This window comes from Phragmites australis, chromosome 8 (assembly GCF_958298935.1).
Source record: "Phragmites australis chromosome 8, lpPhrAust1.1, whole genome shotgun sequence".
In the NCBI taxonomy this organism is placed as follows: Eukaryota; Viridiplantae; Streptophyta; class Magnoliopsida; order Poales; family Poaceae; genus Phragmites; species Phragmites australis.
In genome coordinates, this window is record NC_084928.1 from 34,279,055 (window position 1) to 34,299,983 (window position 20,929).

At 44.4% G+C, this 20,929-nt stretch overlaps 2 protein-coding genes across 2 annotated transcripts; one reads left to right on the forward strand and one right to left on the reverse strand.

The window, feature by feature from the left end:
* Positions 1 to 755: 755 nt before the first annotated feature.
* LOC133927203 (patellin-4-like) lies at positions 756 to 2,817 on the forward strand. Its single transcript, XM_062373558.1, has 4 exons — positions 756 to 1,871; positions 1,957 to 2,081; positions 2,181 to 2,325; positions 2,410 to 2,817. The coding sequence occupies exons 1-4, from the start codon at positions 849 to 851 to the stop codon at positions 2,668 to 2,670; spliced, it is 1,554 nt and encodes a 517-aa protein (XP_062229542.1). The 5' UTR covers positions 756 to 848; the 3' UTR covers positions 2,671 to 2,817.
* A 662-nt stretch (positions 2,818 to 3,479) lies between these two features.
* On the reverse strand, positions 3,480 to 6,279 carry LOC133927205 (tubulin beta-1 chain-like). The gene is made up of 3 exons (XM_062373562.1): positions 5,760 to 6,279; positions 5,208 to 5,477; positions 3,480 to 4,427 (listed from the first exon to the last, which is right to left on the reverse strand). Exons 1-3 carry the CDS (start codon positions 6,151 to 6,153, stop codon positions 3,754 to 3,756), a joined length of 1,338 nt encoding a protein of 445 aa, XP_062229546.1. The 5' UTR covers positions 6,154 to 6,279; the 3' UTR covers positions 3,480 to 3,753.
* Positions 6,280 to 20,929: the final 14,650 nt, after the last annotated feature.

Below are 20,929 nucleotides of genomic sequence, written 5' to 3' on the forward strand. Positions count from 1 at the left end.
AATACTGCATAATTGCACACTAATTCCTAATAATGCAGTACTACAAGGTTTTTTTAATGAAGCAGTAGTATAAAGTTTTGAACATATGACCTGGTCTAGAATTGCATATCTGTCCAGTCAAACACCAGCCTGTCAGATTAACAATCAGGCCCCCACAGAAAGGGAGAGAGAACAGCCTAGCACAGGCATAATACAGGCTATCTCAACTCCCTTTAGCCTTGTTGTAGAAACAAAGCTAACTGCTGGTACAAGCTACCCGTTGGCTGGGTTCGGCCTGGCCGGGCACTGCAAAAAAGGAACTTTTATTTTTATATTTTTTAAATCCAAAAATTGCAAATATATACCTCGTTTTGAAAATAAAAATGTAAGTTCCAATGCTCTTAAAATTCAAAGCACTATCAAAATGGTTATGCAATTTTTTTTAAAAAAAATTGTGATATAGATGATGCTATAATCTAGTGCTAAAAAAAAATTCAAAACAGTCCGACAAGAGTATAGAGTTGCAAAATTTTCAAAAACCATTGCATAAATTTGCAATTGTGGATTTAAAAAATATAAAAATAAAAAAGTCCAAAAGCAATGCAGCCCCTCGCTCGTCAGCCCAACGACACTCGTGGGCCCCACAAGTCCAACGGACCGACGCAACGGCTTGCCCCGCCCACCTGTCGCCACCCCATTGGCTGGCTTTTCTAGCCGTTGCTCTCTTACTATATAGCGGTTTCTTCCCTCTCCTCCACTCTCCACTCCTCCATCACCACCGTCGCCGCCTCCATTTGTTCTTGGGAAATCTGCACACTTGCTGCAGCCGGGGGGTTCTCTTTCTTTGGGTGTTGTGAATTGTGGTTGCCATGGCCGTGGAGGCTGTGTCTGGCAATGGCTGCGAGGCGGTGGCGCCGGCTCCGGCGAAGAAGGTGAGCGCCAAGGAGGCGGTCGCTGTGTCCAAGAACGCATCGTTCAGGGAGGAGAGCAACTTCCTGGATGATCTCAAGGAGAGGGAGAGGAAGGCACTCGCCGAGCTCCGCGACAAGGTCGAGGCGGCCATCGTGGAGGGCAAGCTGTTCGATGACGGCAAGGCGGAGGAGAAGGAGGCGGCGGCCAAGAAGAAGACTGAGGTCGCTATGGAGGAGGAAGTGAAGAAGGAGAAGGAGGCCGGCGCCGAGGAGGAGGAAGAGCAGGAAGAGAAGAAGGACGCCGATGCCGTGGAGAAGAAAGAGGAGGAAGGCAAGAAGGAGACCGACGCCGAGGAGAAGAATGAGGAGGAAGGCAAGGAGGAGGCCAATAAAGTGGAACACGCCGAGGGGGAGAAACAGGCGGAGACGGCAGCCACTGTCGTCGACAAGGACATTGCCCTTTGGGGCGTGCCCCTGCTCCCGAGCAAGGGCGACGAGGCCACCGACGTTGTGCTCCTCAAGTTCCTCCGCGCGCGCGACTTCAAGGCCGGCGCCGCGTTCGAGATGCTCCGCAGGACCCTCCGCTGGCGCAGGGATTGGAAGGGCTTCGCCGGCGACGAGGGCGCCGATGCCGACGGCGCGCTCCTACCGGAGGAGCTCGAGGGCGCGTGCTACCTCGACGGCGCGGACCGGGAGGGTCACCCGGTGTGCTACAACGCGCTCGGAGTGTTCGCCGATAACGTCGTGTATACGAAGGCGCTCGGCACGGAGGTAGGCAAGGCGAGGTTCCTCCGGTGGCGGGTGCGCGCCATGGAGCGCCACGTGGCCGAGCTGGAATTCAAGCCCGGCGGCGCCGTGTCGCTACTGCAGGTGACCGACCTCAGGAACTCGCCGGGGCCGGCCAAGAAGGACCTTCGCGTCGCCGTGAAGCAGGTGCTCGACCTGTTCCAGGACAACTACCCCGAGCTGGTCGCAAGAAACGTGAGTGCCAAACCGCGATCTCTTCACTGAAATGCTCGGCTAATGGGTGTGCATTGACACTCGTTTTGTTCAATTTGACCTGCAGATCTTGATCAATGTGCCGTTCTGGTACTACGCGTTCAGCACCCTGTTCTACCCGTTCCTGACGCAGAGGACCAAGAGCAAGTTCGTCATTGCTCGCCCATCCAAGGTCACTGAGACCCTCCTCAAGTAAGTAGTAGAAGACACCTGACTGACAAATCTTGCAAACTGATGTGAATTTGTGCATAATTTTGGACAAATGTTTGACAAATGTACGCCTTCGTGAAGGTACATCCCGATTGAGGCCATTCCGGTGAAGTACGGTGGTCTGAAGCGCGACGGCGACACCGAATTCTCCACCGAAGGCGGCGAAGTCACTGAGCTCACTGTCAAAACAAGCTCCACCGAGACCATAGAGATCGAAGCCAGTGAGGTACAGTGTCGGACTACCATTTATGAAAAACAAAACATATGATTTGTAGAGTTGTTTGACATGGCTGTTATCGTTTTCTTCCAGGCTGATAGCACCCTGACATGGGACCTGACGGTGCTGGGCTGGGAGGTGAACTACAAGGAGGAGTTCGTGCCGGCCGACGTGGGCTCCTACACCATCATCATCAGCAAGGGCAAGAAGATGGGGTCCGCGGAGGAGGCGGTACGCAACTCGTTCCACGCCGGCGAGCCGGGCAAGGTCGTGCTCACCGTCGAGAACACGTCGCACAGGAAGAAGAAGGTGCTGTTCAGGCACAAGGCCAAGTCCTCTGCCAAGAAATGCTGAGGCTCTGAAAACGTTGGTGATGTACGAGAGTACAAGCGAATTCAGCATTCGATTCCATTCTTTGCGTGAGGGAGAGAGAGAGCATTGTTTGTGTGTGTGTGTGTGTGTGGTGATTCGTTTTATTGTTGCAGCATGACATTCGTTGTCTGAGATATAAAGAATCAAAGTATTACAAAAGTTTCTTGTGCTTTACTGGCCATTCGAGCGCTTTATATGTCGTGCTGCTAGAACGTTGTGTATGATGTGCGGCATCTCCGACTCCTATGGCGACGCTGCAAAGATCTCAGCTGCCGGTCCGGCGACGGCCTCGCTGTCGTTGTTGTCAGCTTCCAACAGCTCCATCCAGCTGCTGTCCCTCTTTGATCGTGGGCGATCGTCGTTGCTCGTTAGCGGCCGGGCGCCGCGCCGGGTAACAGGGAAGGCGCACCGTGCCAACGCGCCACATTGCCAGTGGCCACCTTGAATTTTTTTGCGAATGCGGCTCGGTGCTGCAATTTCGTCTCGGAAGATCGGTCTGTGAATGCACATGGTCGCCTGCAAATCATGAACTCGAAATTGCGGATGGTTCAAAATTTGGAAGGTTCGGCGTAGCAGTACGAAAGGATACAATCAGAAGTTCAGAACTAGGATTTCTCCAAAGAACACCACCACACACCAGAAGCGTGTAATGTGAATGGCAGATCAGATATGCTTAGTGGCAAAGCTAAATCGAAGGCAGTTCAAAACTTCCGACACATGCGTTCAGAACAGCTGCATGCAAACCACGTCGGTAAAGAAATTAACACAAATTGCGCAGGCTCCACCCAATATATAACACTTATGCTGCCAGTCAACTAGATACCACTGCAAGTTCTAAAAAAACACTTGTACTAGCAATAACAATACAATCAGTTAAGCTACCCCATGGTAATAACAACTTGAGCAACCATTAACACAACAAGAAATGCAGTTTGTCACGGCACCATAGCATTCATAAGCGATAACATCATCTAGTACCTAACATCACCACAATCACCCCAAGCGACATAATAATGACTAATAGTGACACAAGGGATATCTGTAACAAACAGATATCTAGTTGACTTAGGCAGCAACCTCCTCTTCTTCCTCCTCATAGTCCTCTTCGTCCTCAGCCGTGGCGTCCTGGTACTGCTGGTACTCGGCTACCAGGTCGTTCATGTTGCTCTCGGCCTCGGTGAACTCCATCTCATCCATGCCCTCACCAGTGTACCAATGCAAGAAAGCCTTCCTCCTGAACATGGCTGTGAACTGTTCACTGACACGGCGGAACATCTCCTGGATAGACGTTGAGTTGCCGATGAATGTGGACGCCATCTTCAGGCCCTTGGGTGGAATGTCACACACGCTCGACTTCACGTTGTTGGGGATCCATTCCACAAAGTATGACGAGTTCTTGTTCTGCACATTGAGCATCTGCTCGTCCACTTCCTTGGTGCTCATCTTCCCACGGAACATGGCAGATGCCGTGAGGTAGCGGCCGTGACGAGGGTCAGCAGCACACATCATGTTCTTGGCATCCCACATCTGCTGGGTCAGCTCTGGCACAGTGAGGGCACGATACTGCTGGGAGCCACGTGAGGTCAGTGGAGCGAATCCGACCATGAAGAAGTGAAGACGCGGGAAAGGTATCAAGTTGACAGCAAGCTTCCGGAGATCAGAATTCAGCTGACCAGGGAAGCGAAGGCAGCACGTAACACCACTCATGGTTGCAGAGATGAGGTGGTTGAGATCACCAACTGCAAAACAAAATAAAGATTGGAAAACATGGCAAAGTACATGGTTGTATAAAAAAGGCGATTCTAACAAATATGCTAGATGATGTAGACTGAGAATGTTCATCTCTTCCGTCCACATTATGACAGTGGCATATTACTTCATGTTTCTGAGTACAAATAACAAACAAATCTTGATTCTATGACAATAATATCACATAAAAGAAGCATCAAGTGAAACAACAGTCTCAAGCAGTCAATCCAATATGCAGTACAGTGACACGATACAAGGTAGACAAATTATGAACCGAGTGTTTACATGTATATAACAAGTAGACTAAAAAATATGTACTGGAAATATACATGACAGGTACACAATGATGTATGTATGTGTTACATTGTGGCATCAAATATTTTCGACAAGCATGTTTGCAAAGCCAACTAAACAGCTATTCTGCTTGTACTACAGTTTAGACAAAACGAAATGAATATTATGAATTTCATAACACTCCTGGGAGTTACTGTACTAACCTTATATTAACAGGGTTTGCAAAACTTAAGTAAAATGGCCACTACTTACCCCCGTTTGGATAGACTTAAAAAGAAACCACAGCCTATCCAAGCGGGGCCTTAATATCATATGAAAAAAGACAGATGACGTTGACCACAAGCAAACAAATCATTCCGTTATCAACTAGGACAGGCCACCAAAATATTAATAACGAAAGCTGATGGGAGACAAATGCAAAAATGAAACAGTAAACATTTTGCATGGCATGAAACTGCAGAGCATTCCGCACTTACAGGTTGGTGTTGCGAGCTTCAATGTGCGGAAGCAGATGTCATAGAGAGCCTCATTGTCAAGCACCATGCACTCATCCGCATTCTCAACGAGCTGGTGAACGGAGAGCGTGGCATTATACGGCTCCACGACAGTATCAGACACCTTCGGTGACGGGAAGACAGAGAATGTCAACATCATGCGGTCCGGGTACTCCTCTCTGATCTTGGAGATGAGCAGGGTGCCCATTCCTGAACCAGTACCTCCTCCCAGCGAGTGGCAGACCTGGAACCCTGCAGTAAGGAGGAATGTATATCCAATCACTTAAGCTGCTAGGCATGTAACTCTGTAACGACTTCGGACTACAGGTACCCAACAAAATGACACCCAAATTAACCGTTCAATTCCTCGAAAATCTCATGGATTGCTTAGATCCAGGCGAAAATGTTCAGATCTACTAGCCCAGGACACGCGCAATGCCGCATAAACCCTAGATCCAGAAGCTGCGCAGCTTCATAAACCGAACAGAGAAGGCAAAAAACCACCAGATCCGGTGGGATATACAGCACACATACCTTGGAGACAGTCGCAGTTCTCGGCCTCCTTGCGGACGACGTCGAGCACGGAGTCGATGAGCTCGGCGCCCTCGGTGTAGTGGCCCTTGGCCCAGTTGTTCCCGGCACCGGACTGGCCGAAAACGAAGTTATCGGGGCGGAAGATCTGGCCGTAAGGCCCCGAGCGTACCGAGTCCATGGTGCCCGGCTCGAGGTCCATGAGCACGGCGCGCGGGACGAAGCGCCCCCCGCTGGCCTCGTTGTAGTAGACATTGATCCGCTCGAGCTGGAGGTCGGAGTCGCCCGCGTACCTGCCGGTCTGGTCGATGCCGTGCTCGTCGCAGATCACCTCCCAGAACTTGGCCCCGATCTGGTTGCCGCACTGGCCGCCCTGGATGTGGAGGATCTCTCTCATGGCGGCAGCGGCGGGGGCGCAGGTCGGGCTGGGTTCTAGGGTTCCGACGAGGTAGTGGGGTTTGCGGAGGAGGCGGAGACGGCGGAGTGAGCAGGAAGGAGAGGGGTGAGAGCCTTTATTGGAGAGCGGTGGGGCATTTTGAAATCGTTCCTTGGTGGTGCTTTTGCGGATACGTCCCTGTGCAAAGAGTTAATTTCACCTCGCAGCTAGAGCCGTTGGAAATTATAAAATTTATTTATTTTACCACAGGATTTCCTGCCAACACGAATTTTAAATCCATTTTGACTGTCACAAGATCGTGGTGCATTTTTGGTAACCAAATTAGCAATAACCGGTTTGGACGGGAAAAAACTGTCAACCACCTCTTAATGTGGTGAAAGGTTCAAATCATGGTGCCACTGTTTATGTATATGCGAGTAGATATTTCAGCTTTGTTTTACAATTTTTTCGAAAAAACCAAAATTCATAAAATTTTATCAAAATTTTGATCATTTTTGTCCACTGTTACGTGGTCTCACATATTAATGAGAGAAAATTCTAAAATTAAATATTATATTTCCTTTCGAAATTTCTAAAATTTGCAAAATATCATAGAAATTTTAATCCCTGACACGAGTAACCTTGTAATTGCAAAAAAATAGGGGAATTTTTTTTCACGCGTTACAAACGAGACCGAAATGGAAGGGCTGTCACTGGAAGCTTATGGGCTACAGCAGCAAGGCGCTGGTGATCAGATCATCTTCTTCTGGATGGTGACCATTTTATTTTATTCCCTTTTAACACTTTGCAGTTTCAACGACGATCTCCAGCCGACGAGTGATCCGATCCGCCGATGCGACGCGCCAGCGGCCATCCTGTTGGAAAAGTGCAAAGCGCACCGCGATCCACGTGAGGGCAGGCCGCGCGCGTGCACCGCTGGGGGCCAGAGCGCCGGGGGGCGCATCACGTGTCTCGTGAAAGCTGACACGCACCGGATGCGATGCATGTATCGCAGCCGGCGAGCTGTCTTCTTCACCGAGATTGTTGCGTTTGCGAGCTAGGTATATACTTGGATTGAGTTTCAAGCTGGGCTACCCTGCACACCTCATGGCTGATCGATTGCCATTGTGTGTGAGGCCGGCCTGAGGGGGTCGAGTGGAGGCGACCGTCCTGGCCCACAAATCGAGGTTTCCTCCTCATATACCTGTATATATTATATATGTCTAATAGTTATAACTATGTTTAAATAGCAGCTAGTTCTAAGTAGTCTGTATGGTAAAATGTAAGTGGTTTAATTCTTTTGGTCTATAAAAATCAAGTGATCTGTCTAACTAGCCTATTTGTTTGTTTGACTGTTTCGTGTTTTCTTTCATATAGACAGTCCAGTTTCCTGCGTTCCGTAGGACCATGACTCCAAGACGTCCCGCATGCCTGCAGCCTCGTTCTAGGACATGCGTCAGTTATTGTCATATGAGTTTTCATCACTGGTTTTTTCCTCTATAGTTTCTACTCCACCTCAAATGGATCCGACAAAGATTGCACGTTTGAAATATGAAAAGGTCCTTGTGAGAAACCAAGTGGAGAAATGCATTGGTTTGCATGTGATGAGATATTGATAACAGTCGACGTGTTTGTGGATGTTTATTCTTGTTCATGTCTAACTCGAGTTGATGGTGTTTAGAATTGACGAATTCTTCTCTGTATGTAAAAAAATTACACACACCGGCTAGTTCTTAATGCTCGTATTGACTTGGCACGAGTGAATGCTTATATAATGGTCACTTTTAACATGATTTTGCTACGTGAACTTCAATACGTCAAACAATTCTTCGGGTTTAGCTTGTAAAGCTTCTGTCGAGGGTAAATTCCTAATAGTGATTCTGGGGTATGTTGGACAGTGGGTGCGTAAACGATGTTTCAGGGATTAAGTGTGTCAGTGTGTAGATGATGGATTCGGGGACATCAGGGTTTATACAGGTTCGGATCTCCCGGGGGATAACAACTCTACGTCCTGTGTTTGTGTTACCGTATATCTCACTTAGTTACAGACGGTGTTCTAGCAGTTTGCTAGAATTGATCTACCTTTGTAACAGACGGGGTCCTTATCCCTTTATATAGTAGAGAGAGGGAGAACTTACATACGGGACCTACCCAGATGACCTCTGCTCATTCTAATATCTAACTCAACTCATCATTATGGAGTACCAGACATGCAACTTACTTTGATAGCATTGTATATTGTGCTGTTGCGCGCCGTCTTTGCTTAGCCTGTAGAGCCTTATCTTGCTGTATTTAATGCAACAGGACGAAAATGATGCCTTTCTGCACCGTCCCCATCTGCTTGCCTCTCCGCGCCGTCCCCGTTCACTTGCCTCTACGCCGTCTCCGTCCACTTGCCTCTCTACGCCATCTCCGTTCACTTGCCCTGCCGGGTGGCTGACAACGTCCCATCTGCCATGCGATGCTGCGCTGGCCTATAGAGTCTCACTCTGTAGCCTTTAATGCTACGGGATGGGACAACGCCCCCCTGCACCGCCCACGATCTTATCCGTCGGAGCTGGTGCCTGGTGAAGAGAAGTGTTCGGGTGAGTGTCCAATAAAGGCACTTTGGATGGGTTACGTCCAATCCGGTCCCGTGACCAGGGGGCTGGTCGTGGGTTCGTGTGAAGGTGTAGTGAGATTGGTCACTGGAGGCTTTGCACTGATCGTGGTAACCCATCAACCAATTTAGCTTTTTAGAGGCATGTTCCCCTTGGTTGTTTGCACCTTTCGTGGGCCCTGTTAGCCGGGGTACCCCTTTACTTGATACACCGACAGCTTCATATTCTTGTGTTACTATCTCTTTTTAGCCTCTATGCGATCGTGATCTCACTTTCTAATTTCTGGAGCCCTTTAACGTTTCTAGCTTTTACAAATACTTTGTGGTATACTTATTAAAGCTTATTAGGTTTGCATATTCATACATTGCATAATATTTTGTCATTTATGTTTGCATAGCTAAAGGGAGAGAGCATATGCACAAAGAAGATAATATGCTACAAAAGAGGAGAAATGGAAAAATTTACAACAAATCTCACAGAAAAATAAAAAAATATGTATTTATCAATGGGAGCATTTGTTTTTAAGTTTTTAAGTTGTTTTTTTGATCTTTTGTGGGTTTGGCTTGTCTTTGCCTATCTTCGGTCTTTTGCAATATGTCTTATGCTAAGTGATTTGTGTTTACTCTTTCTCGAGTTTTTGTCTCTTGAATGTGCTTCACTTCTTCTATCCCAAATCTTTATGCTTCGAGGATTGTTAATGCACTCATCAAGGGGGAGATTGAAAAACCAAGTGGAGAAGTATCTTGGTTTGCATGTGATAGGGTATTGACAACAGTTGATGTGTCTTGAAGTTCGTTAGCATGTGTTTGTGGATGCTTATTTTTGTTCATGTCTAACTCGAGTTAGCAGTGTTTAGAATTAACAAATTCTTCTCTGTACGCAGAAAAATTACACACACCGAAAATTCCGATGTGGGTAGTGTATACTCGCGGGATCATTTCTTACAGAGAGCAATTTTGGGTGAAATTGAAGATCAATGCACTGAAAGGTCTGGTGAATATGGTGGCTACACCGGAGGGTATCATCAGAGCATTTTTAGTGTTGAAGCAGAAATGAAAGCAAACACCGAATTGTCTGATGATGGACTTTGAGAGCGCATGAGTATTTTTTGCAGGGAGGAGATTTTTTGCGTCAACTTTGCTTATGTGCGCCGGATACTCCTATGTTGAGATTGTAAACACCAGAGAATGCACTGGACCTTTTGTTGCATAGAGGTTGTACAATGGTGGTTCGGTAGATTGACACATACCGGATTATCCGGTGATGAACATGAGATCACCGGAAGTTTTCACCGTACCTTTTCTTGAGAGCAAAAACTTTCTAGAATAGATAGTGTTACACTCACCGGATGGTCCGATGTTCTGGAGCAGAACACACCGAAACATTCGGTGTTCATGTTTTCTGCAGGATGTGCTCAGAGCTGAAGTTTTTGATTTTGTACTAACCTGGAGATGTTTTGGAATGTGGAGAAATGTGTTTGCATGTTTCAAACTACCGAACTTGGTGGTCGACGGTGGATGATCAAGGTTAAGCAGGTGTTTGGTGCCGGACGATCAAGTAGGGCTGAGCCATATCAATGGTGATCCTAGTTGTACACATGAAGATCAAACAAAGTATAAAACAGAGGATAAAGATGGTGTGTTGATAAAATTAAGCGAAAGGGATACAAGTGTAAGTGACAAAGCGGTCCGAGGGATCGGTAGTGGGAGAGACTTACCGGCGATCAAGATCGCAAGACAAATGACATGCGTCATCATCGGAGCACTTGCTTCAGGTGGAAGCAAGTGGCGGCTAGTCATCCTTTGAGAAGCGTGTTGAGGTTTCATGGTTTGGCCTCAAAACCATGGGAGGACTGGAGGAGTAAATGATATCATCACAAAGCTTGCGTCGATGCGAAGCTAAATCGTACAAGCGTCGTGACCGTCCGATGAATGGAGAAAAAAATGGACTAAAATGTCCTCAGTAGTAGATAGAAGTATACTACAAGAGAGATGTATTTTGGAAAAATCTAGAAAACTTATGAGTCAAGTTTCATAGGCCTATAAACAGAGATGTAGGGTTATACAAGAGGATGAACCAACCATTTAAGCCTCTCATGCCACCTACATGAGAGCATTGAGCTATAGTTTTAGCGGAGAGAAGGATGAATGCTTAGCATATGTAATAGGTGATAGTTTTGAGAAGAAATTTTTTATAATCCGTTTAAAATAGGGCTGACCTCTTTGAGTAATTAAGTTTATTTCATATGCTTGAATTCCCCTCCTTATAGTTTTCCTCTTTTGGTTCCTTGCCTTGTGTGCAAGTTTTTTTTTCTTTTCCGGTTTTGATTTTCGTTTTTGTTTTTGGGCTAAAATTTTAGCACATTGTGAGGTCATTCTTCTAGTTGCTAGAGGAATAAAATTCGCATACACGCGCTTATATGAAGGGGTCTTAAATTTTCTTGCCTCTAGACAATCAACTTAGAGAGTTTCGTTACTTGGTGTTCTTCTTTTCTTGTTTCTTTGTTAGTTGTGATCTGTCGAGTGCTAAGATATATAGATTGATCTAAATAAAACCTTGTTCATATACCATCTATGTCGTGTTGCCTTAATTTTCTCTTGTTAAACTTCTTTCGATTTTTGCTTCCGCTTGAGTTTTGAGGTGAGTTAGGTGATCCAAATAGAAGAATGCCATCAATTTCATAAGAAATTTGTTGAGGCACATATTCACTCCCCTGTAGTCGCCAATCTCGTTCCTATACCCTGCTTGCTCTAGCGATCAATATGTCCAGCATTTGTACTGTGGTGCTAGCACTTGCGACCAGATAGCTCTAAAGCTATTATAGCTACAAGCTACCTGCTGCATGTATCGATGAGTAACTAGAACTACACGCAGCAAGTTCTACATAGGCATGTGAGTATCTCTACCTAGCTAGCATGCATTAACGCAACAATACGTACATGTATTCCGATCCCTCACAATTATGTTCTTGCGAGCATTTACGATAATTTTATTCCAGCTTACACGCATTTCAGGTTGTTCAATCTTATCGTAAATGCCCATCAACTCTACCTAGAATATTATCTTTGTAATTGATATATAAATATTTTAATATTTATGTTTAATGGCGTCTATTTTTAGTTTCGTTCCGGACCACTGAAATCTCAAGGGCAACCCTGATTGTGTTTCGATATGCAAGAGTACGTGTGCCTGAGCTGATTAGTTGCTATGGCAAAACAATACTCCCTCCTTCGTCCATCTATACAAGATATATTTTTTATTTTTGAAAAATCAAATTTTGTAAGTTTTGATAAAGAAGTTAATCAAATTATAAATATATCTTTAGTTTATAAAAGATGTATCAAATTTTGTAATTAATATGATGTTAATTATATAGTAATTGATAGTATATCGTAAGAGAAATTAAAGATCAAAATATACTAACATGTTATGCTAGAGTTTGTACTAGCAAATGCAATAGCTGGCGGTTCATGTGGCGAATGAAATTAGAGCATTATTACTGTAAACTAACTGACGTTTGTTGTAGCATGCAGTGAAGAGCTTGTTCAACGTCGATCGAACAAAAGAAGGTAACAAGGCCAGTAAATAGGCATAGCGTTTCCGATCGACACTTGGTGGTGGTAATTAACTGAACAATCTCGGTTTCATTTCTGCTTCCTTCCCACGCGCAATATAAACCGGACGGCCCATTCGCGATGTACTGTCCCGTCCTGCAACCACACGTCTCACACAGCCGTCGAGGTCGAGGGCTAGCTCGATCATCGGTACGAACGAAATGGCCCGCGTTGCTCTGGTCGCCGCGCTCGTGGTGTGCATGGCCTTCGCGCTGGCTCACGCCGGCCGCGTCCTCGAAGGAGGAGACGCCGGGTTCGACGACGGGGCCCCTGGGCTGCAGCCAGCCCAATCTCCTCAAGCCGTGTCGCCGTCGGGATACGTTTCCGCGGTTCCCGGTGGCGTCCGAGGGAAAGGCAGCTCCAGGCTCGGCGGCTCCATCGTCGACGTCCTGTGGTTTGTGTTCGACTGGGCGACCGACGCTTTTCCCGGCGGCGCAGGGGAGGACCGATGAACGCCTGCTGTATGCGCAACGCCCGAGTTGCTACGTGATGCCTGGGTGATCTGAACAAATAAACGCGCTCGTCTCGACCTCGCTCGCTTTTTGACCCATTTTGGCAATAAAGTTGTTTACTACTCCTTTGAGTCTTTGTCAGAAAGATGCCGGCCGGCCAGGAGGAGTTGTTTGTGTTTACCACGTCATTGCCCTAGTTCGACAACAAAGAAAACATATTTACTGTCTATAAACCCACCTCTTAAATTTCAATCGCCTCAAAGTGTAAGTTCTTTCAGTCGACGGCGGTTCGAATGTTGCCGGCGAGATTAGCTTCCCAATAAGGGTTTCTTTGCTGCCGGGCTTACATGGAGGGTCTTAGGAGGGAGGTTGGCCTAGCAGTGATGACGAGCATGGGAGCAGGACGATAGGGACGTCGTCAGCCACAAACGGTGGAGCACTGTTGGTTGGGTAGTACTTGGGCGGAAGAGGTATGACGATCGTCCAACAAAACCGAGTTGGCATGGCGGGGGTGGTGAGAATGTTATTGGATACGTGAGGAAGAGGGCAGGGCAAGGGACCAAGCAATGCCATCGAAACGAAGAAGAAGAACAATGCGCAAGTTAGAGGGGGGAGGAAGAAAGAACAACATGGTCCAATTGAGATCCAATCGGTAGAAATTGTCAGCCGAATCAAATAGGTTTTTCAGTTAGCCAACATATGGCACGACCCTCCATCAAATAGATCATGAGTAAATTTTGCAAAACTACATATACTTTTAAAAAATTATCATAAAACTACAAATTAAATAATATTTTCACAAACTATATATTTAATACTAATTTTATCGTAAAACTATAGATAGTTTAGTAAAATTATCATAAAACTATAGATTTAAGCTACAATTTTATAAAACTACAAATTTAGTGTCGATTTTTTTATCGTAAAACTATATATTCTAGAGGAGTTATTCTCAACTCTGTTACCATAACGATCGGATCCTGCTTGCAATCTCACAGCAGCTGTTAGCTCATGAAACGGAACGTTCAGGAGCTCATAAAACTATAGATACTTTGACAAAACTATCACAAATCGTAAAATTATAAATTTAAATAATATTTTCTTAAAACTACAAATTTAACGTTGATTTTTTTCATAAAACTGTAGATTCTATTGTAGACATATTAACCTGACGAATGTGCCCCGTTTGCAGTCACATGAATTTCCGGACGGTCCATTTCATGAGCTAGCAGCTGATGTGAGACTGCAAGTGAGATCTGATCATCATGTTAACGGGATTAAGATAACTCCTCTAGAATACAATAAATTCAGCGCTAAATCTGTAATTTTACGATAAATTTACCAAAATATCTATAATTAATACTATTATTTAAATATGTAGTTTTACAAAATCTATAACAAAATATGATAAAATTAATACTATATCTATAATAAAACTACTGTTTAAATAAATAGTTTTACGAAATTTACTCTCATCTATCGATGTGATCTGAGGGCGTGTTTATAGATCCCTCGTGCACGTACGTGTTCCTGTGCACACAATACATGTATATGGCGGAGAACAAGTAGACCGAAAGCAAACAGTGTCGACGGCCGTCGGGGCACGGGCGCACTGCCTAAATCGAGTTGGATAACGTTGAGTACCGCGGTTGGATCTGGTCGCCCCACGGGCATCGGCCGGATAACGTACTGGCGCAAAGAATCATCGGATGACATTTTTTATCTTTATATTTTTTAAATCCGAAAATTGCAAATATATGTTCCGTTTTGAAATTTTGAAACTCTATAATCATTTCGCTCTTCCGACGTACAGCATATTTAAAAATAAAAAATTATATTTCAATGCTCTTAAAATTCAAAATATTATTGAAACAATTGTGATTTTTTTTTAAAAAAGGTGCAGAACATGCTATCATCTAGCTCTCCAAATTTTTTGCAAAACTTGACTCCCGTTGGAAGGGTAACAAGATTATATAATTATAAAATTTCAAAACGTACGCATATATTTGCAATATTTGGATTTAAAAAATATAAAAATAAATTTTTTCATCAGATCGTTCGTAAGATGGACCTATCAGTGTCCCGGATTTGCACGCATGGGCCTGATCCTGAAAAGCTAACTTGGGCTTGGGCTGCCTGGAGAGCGGTGTTGGCGTGTTTGCCCATTCATTCTCAAGCCGTCACAGGCCGCCCCATTCGTATAATACAGAACGACGTGTGCTCGTGCAACCGTGCAAGGACGAACTCGTATAATAAGGTTTCATTGATTCCTTTAGCAACATAATACCATGAAATAAAAATACCAATGACCAAAACAACTCAGCCTTCTTCGATATAGACCCTATTTTAGGAAATGACAATCTTAAACGTAATATCTGTAGAAGCATTAGGCATTTGTATTCTTTAGCAACATACCACGATTAAATCGAAAGACCGTGCCAATATGACCAAAACAACCATCACAGCATAAAATTCACCAAAAAACAAGCACACAGTCGAGTCTATGAGTTACGAGAACGTAAAACAATTTTGTTGTTGCAACAATCTCAACAAACATAAATTGATTTCTCGCCGTGTTCCGATCTATAGCACCACATTTTCTCTCTCAGCTCAAGTTCAATATCGATAATTGTTTGCGTGGAAGTCTTCATGGTGTTATTATCCTCCTTTGTATCGCACATTCGAGGTCATCGTCGTACCATAACGGCGGCTGTTGGCTCGGTGCGACCTCTTGGAGGACCGAGCTCGAGATCCCGATGATCTCGGCATCGAGGCTGAACGGCGCCGCCGACCGGTGCAGCGCCCTCAGACACCAACGCCCACCCGACACTACCGCCGATACCAGGGAGAGGGAAGTTCTCTTGCGGGTAATGAGAGCCCGCGTGGGCCACCACTGTCATCAGGATGACGAGCACGATGACAGCCATAGCTGCGGCGCTTCTGGCACGAGCCATTGGACGTTTGATTGAAGAGAGAGAGCGTGAGTGATCACCCGAAGTCCCAAACGGTCTAAGATCGACGGAGAGTACTCCTTCGAGCTTTTCAAGGACTTTCTCGAGTTCCTCCTTCTCTTTCCACCGCCAGGGCCCTTTTCCCTGAGTTTTCTCCATCTCAGGCCTAGCGACCACCTCGAGACCTGATATGCAAATTAGAGCTTTCTTGAGGCAAACCGATCCAATACAAAGCTCCCCTACACAAAGATGAGCATCCCCTTACCATTTTCCACCATTCCTGAGTTCTAATCGGTCTCCATCTTGATTTGGATGAGTTTAACCCTAGCTTTAGATCCCGTTCATAGAGTTTCTCGAGTTTGGTCTGGTGCATGTTGTCCAAACTACCCTAAAACCACTATACTAGTCTCAAAGAGCGTTTTGGTACCTTTTGTGTTCGAAAGCATCGCTGGAGCCTTCATCGGTGGCCTCACTGAGATGGCGTTGGTAGGGTCCCACGGTCCGATCGCTAATAGGGTCGATCTGACTGCCAGTGAGACTAAGTCGCTTTGGACTGATTCTATAGTCAGGAGTCAGACCATCATCATGGCCGGTCTAATCGCCAGACCTACTCAATACACTTTTTTTTTCCTTTGCTCAATTCCAACGGTCTAACCGCCAGGCCCCCGGTCTAACTGTTAGCCCTCTAGTACCCAGTGAACTTAGGATGTCTTAAATGAGGTTCAAATCTTTCATCTCTTGTGTCATTGGCTTCATTTACGAATGCCCTCAAGACATAATGCCTTCCATGTCAATTCATGATCATGCACCATAAGAATATTTCTTTTTCCTCATTCCTTGGTTCCTTCGGTGCATTATTGATTGTTTAGATAGTGATGCGCCAACAGTTCGCGTGTTCGAAGCCCACACCGGACCGAAATTCGTGAGCAAAGCGCCGGAGCTACCAGACAAGCATCTAAGCATGTTCTACCTTATAATTTGGATCATATGGAGTCTAAATTGATAAATTATTACTTATGTATGTTATGCATGTTAGTGATATCTGTGTCGGGTATGTGGGTAGAATCTATATTGATGCATCACTTCTACCTTGAATTGTTGATGATCCCTATCCTTGTAGCCTTGGTATAATATTGTTGTTGTCTAACTTAAATGCTATCTAAAGTGCTTAGCAATGCATAAGTTCTTGGTAGAAATCAAGCGGTGGTTCGACCATCGTTCGTAAGCTTTGGGCTTATTGTTGTTCACAAAGATAAAAGATAATGTTGGAAGGTATGAGATCGTGAGGATGAGATGAGATTTGGGCGGGCGATAGGTATGGTTCGAGAACAGAGTCTCGGATGCTATAGGTCCACCTGAGTCGATTAAACATGGACCATTGTTGCAGTTGATTTTAGCACTTTTCATACTACCACATATTCGGATAATGGATGAATGAGCTTATTATCGTACGCCATGCTGACGCTTGTTGTACGTCCCTATGACACGTAAGAGAAAAAGAATGGGAGAAGTAAGGTGGCAGGGAGCCGGAGATGTTTAGGACTCGCTCGTGGTAACCCTGGTATCATTAGGGCATGTATAAGTGTGTAGTTCTAGGTGTAAGAAAGGTTATCTTAGGGGTCAAGAGGATATACCCGAGTCATGTGGGTAAAGATATATCCAATGTAGGGTGTAAGATTAATTCGGATTGCCACACTCTCGATCATGATTATATTTTTGTCTATTTGCATCAATCACAGGGCCTCGATGGGAAATGATGTTATCATGAGTTGGGAAGTGGATAGTGATGATTGATGATGTTTTAATTTGGTTCAAGTTACATATATGCTATGTTATTGATCTCATGATAGAAGGGTATAAGTGGTTAGGTGTAGCTGCTCACACACTTGAGTCGTTTGTTTTGTTTTTGCATACAAATTCACTTATCTTTATAGCCGATCCCTTGCTAATTCATCTAGATACATTATCCTTGTACATATTATGAATTAAGTTTTGCAATTATCTTCGTACTCACGTTGCTTTGGTGAGTTTTGCAGGTGTGGAAAAAATAGTTTTCGGTTACTTCACACCCACCGATGTTGGCGACGGGTGAGAGTAGCACCATCTACTCGATTGACGTTGTTTTGGGGTGGTGCCTCAGGGCAAATGACTCCACCTATCTTTTATTGTTTATAGACTTGTTATTTCGCTGCGTAGTATCTCTAAGTGGCTAGGAGGTCAAGTTATGTTTTTGTCCTCATGACATATGTTTCTATACAATGATGAAAATCTGTAATAACTTAAAGACTTGTAATATAATTTTATTACCCACTTTTTATTATAAATTGATGTGATGGATCATGTTGTAAATGCTCGTGTTCTAATCTTAGGTATAAAATACTTGTTGGGACTACTGGGATTGGATTTTAGTTAATCATCATGGTCTTGATTGTGGAAATGATTACCCTAGTGATTAATTAGAATGAAATTTGGACGGTTCCTCACAATATATAAGGCTTTGATGACAATGATATTATGTGAACTAACTGCTAATGTGGAAGCTCAAACTCCCCTTAAAGATCAACTTAGTGAAACGTAGAAGGCGGGGAGAGAAAAATATTGCTTTTGTAACCATAATGAAGCAATTCAACATTTATTTTTCAATTGCCATTATGCTAAGTTTCTATGGAGAGTTGTGTGCATTTCATTTGGTGCCTAAACCCACCACATAATGTATCTCATATGTTTGGTTCATGGTTAAATGTGATTAATCAAAAACTCAGAAAACAAATTTTGGTTAGGGCAGGACTTTTTGTTTGGCACAATGGCTTAGTTGAAATTATGTTGTTTTTGACAAGATGAAAGTGAACACTTATATGTAGGTACTTTTGAGGGTGACACATTAGATCCGCTTTGGGGCTTTGTTATAGAAGGAGGAGCGGGAGAAAATACATGCAACATGGCATGCTTTGGAATAATTACAATGGACATCTTCGCCAAGCACTTTGCTCTTTTGGTGAAGATTTACTATTTGTTAGACCTTATTTGTATGGTCAGTGGCTAAAAACCTTGTAATAATTATCGGCTACATCCATCTTCATATGTAGAGGCTGGTATATTGTTTATTCCATTATCTAAAAACCCTATTCTCCAAAATAGTTTAAGGACAATCCATTGGCTTTAAAAAAAATCAAGGTCTTTTAACATGCATGAATATATGTACACACTTATGTTGTATTGATCTCGACACCTAACGAGTGGAAACAGAAAGACCGAGAGCAACAAGGGAGTCCGCCCCCTCTACGCGCCTTGATTGGAGGCGCAACCAATGATTAGTTGTGGCCCCGACCCATGCAACGCCATATATATAAAGGGGAGGAGCTGGCGCATGTAAGGAATTGATCTAACATGGTCATATCTCTCCCCAACACATCTAAACCACTCAAGATCATCATGGCGCTGAAAACGGATTGAAGGCCATCGCCGTGACTTCACCGAGCTGCTCACCACACCGGCATCCACTGCATCAACGCTTTCCCCGGCATCGATGACCACAAGTGCAGCATCATCCTTACTGACCGATCACCTACGTCGCTATATACACCTACATCATCCTCTTCAATGATCGCTTATGGCATCTCCGAACGCCAGTACATCCATATGCTTCTGTTTAAGGTGGTGTTTAATATTAGGGCTAATGTTCTTGTGTTTTAAGATGTTAGTTAGTTCAATATTTAGTATCAGAGCTGGAATTAGCCCTAATCATACCCAATTAGAGCTAATAGTTTGTTTTAGTGTTCGGTTGATGTCGTTTTATGATCAATAAGGTTCAATTCTTTCGGTTTACATCAATTAGCTGTCAATTATGAATCTTTAAGATGAATTAGGCTTGGATCAAAGCACATATTCATGCTTTAAGTTGCTTATATCTCCGATTAATGTTTTTGAGCATCTTTAGGTGATAATTAGCCCTTATTAGTGTCAGTTTAGAACACATGTTCATAAATTAGGGTTGTTTGTCTCGAAATAGTTGTCTTTATGCTTGTATATGCACGTTCATGTGCCCATTAGGGCTCGAATTAAATGTTTTAAGGCTCGGATGGGGTTAATCCAGCTCAGGTTTTGCATGTAGAAAGAGAGGATTAAGCCATTTTTTTTCATAACTCTTAGAATCCCGTTTCTACACGTAACCCTAATCCCCAAAATTCTTCCCCAATTTGAACCCTCAATAGGAAATCCCCCCCCCCCCCCAAAAAAAACGAAGCCCCAATCTCCAAATTCAAACCCAATCCCAATCTGGAACCTATGTCAAAGGAGACAAGAGGGGGGCTTACGTTTTTGCACCTCTTATAGCTGATGTATGACCGCTGGAGCTTCTTTCCTTCTCCGGTGGTGCTCCTCCTTCCTCGGCTCGTCCATCGTGTGCGGATCCCTCATATCTGATGAAGTTTCTGTCGCTCCTCATGCTGCATGTGGTGGTTTCCTCGGGCGCCGCAACAAACCCACCAACAACGACTCGCACAGGCCTTGCTTCATGCTTGCACCGGTGGGTAGTTCCTACATGGCGCCGCGCTTGGCTTCTCTCTCTCTCTCTCTCTCTCCATCTCATTCTCAATTTAAGGCAACTGTGCGTTGCTAGAATTCCCCGCCGCCTCTGGGATGACACAGTCAAAATTTTGGAAGGAGAGGTGACATGAAGTTAACTTTAGGGTTTCGGGGTCGGTCAGTAGTTCTGATCCAGCAAAAACGTTGGACGAGCATTGGATCTTGATGGACGGCTGAGACGCATCAAGCCTGTTGGCCGGGTTGGAGCGGTCTGTGGGACAGCTGCGCCATTCTGGGCCGATGCACATTGTTGGGTTGCGTAGCCAGTTTCTGGGCTTTTCCATTTAATGACTTTTCCAATGACTTTCTTAATGTTTTTTCAATTAATGCACTGGAATTCTTTATGTTAATAGCCCAAACAAATAGTGTTTAATGTACATAAAATTATGATTTATTCTCTAGATGAATTGGAACCAATAGGAAGATTTTTTCCTAGAATTTTACGATCAATTTATGTAGGTTTATAATTACTTTCTGACCATAGTTGATTGTAATTGTGTGCTATTTTATGTGTTAGTTCAAATTCTTTTATGCTTTCTACCTAACGATGATGCGGATCAGAGTTTTAATTTTAATTTTCTGTATGAATTTAATCA

Excerpts from the sequence above, each read along its gene's own strand:
- LOC133927203 (XM_062373558.1), top strand. The coding sequence starts at position 849 with ATGGCCGTGGAGGCTGTGTCTGGCAATGGCTGCGAGGCGGTGGCGCCG. Across the intron at positions 1,872-1,956 it reads CCGAGCTGGTCGCAAGAAAC|ATCTTGATCAATGTGCCGTT; the intron begins GTGAGTGCCAAA and ends TTTGACCTGCAG. Across the intron at positions 2,326-2,409 it reads TAGAGATCGAAGCCAGTGAG|GCTGATAGCACCCTGACATG; the intron begins GTACAGTGTCGG and ends GTTTTCTTCCAG.
- LOC133927205 (XM_062373562.1), bottom strand. The coding sequence starts at position 6,153 with ATGAGAGAGATCCTCCACATCCAGGGCGGCCAGTGCGGCAACCAGATC. Across the intron at positions 5,478-5,759 it reads GAACTGCGACTGTCTCCAAG|GGTTCCAGGTCTGCCACTCG; the intron begins GTATGTGTGCTG and ends TCCTTACTGCAG. Across the intron at positions 4,428-5,207 it reads GAAGCTCGCAACACCAACCT|TTGGTGATCTCAACCACCTC; the intron begins GTAAGTGCGGAA and ends TTTGTTTTGCAG.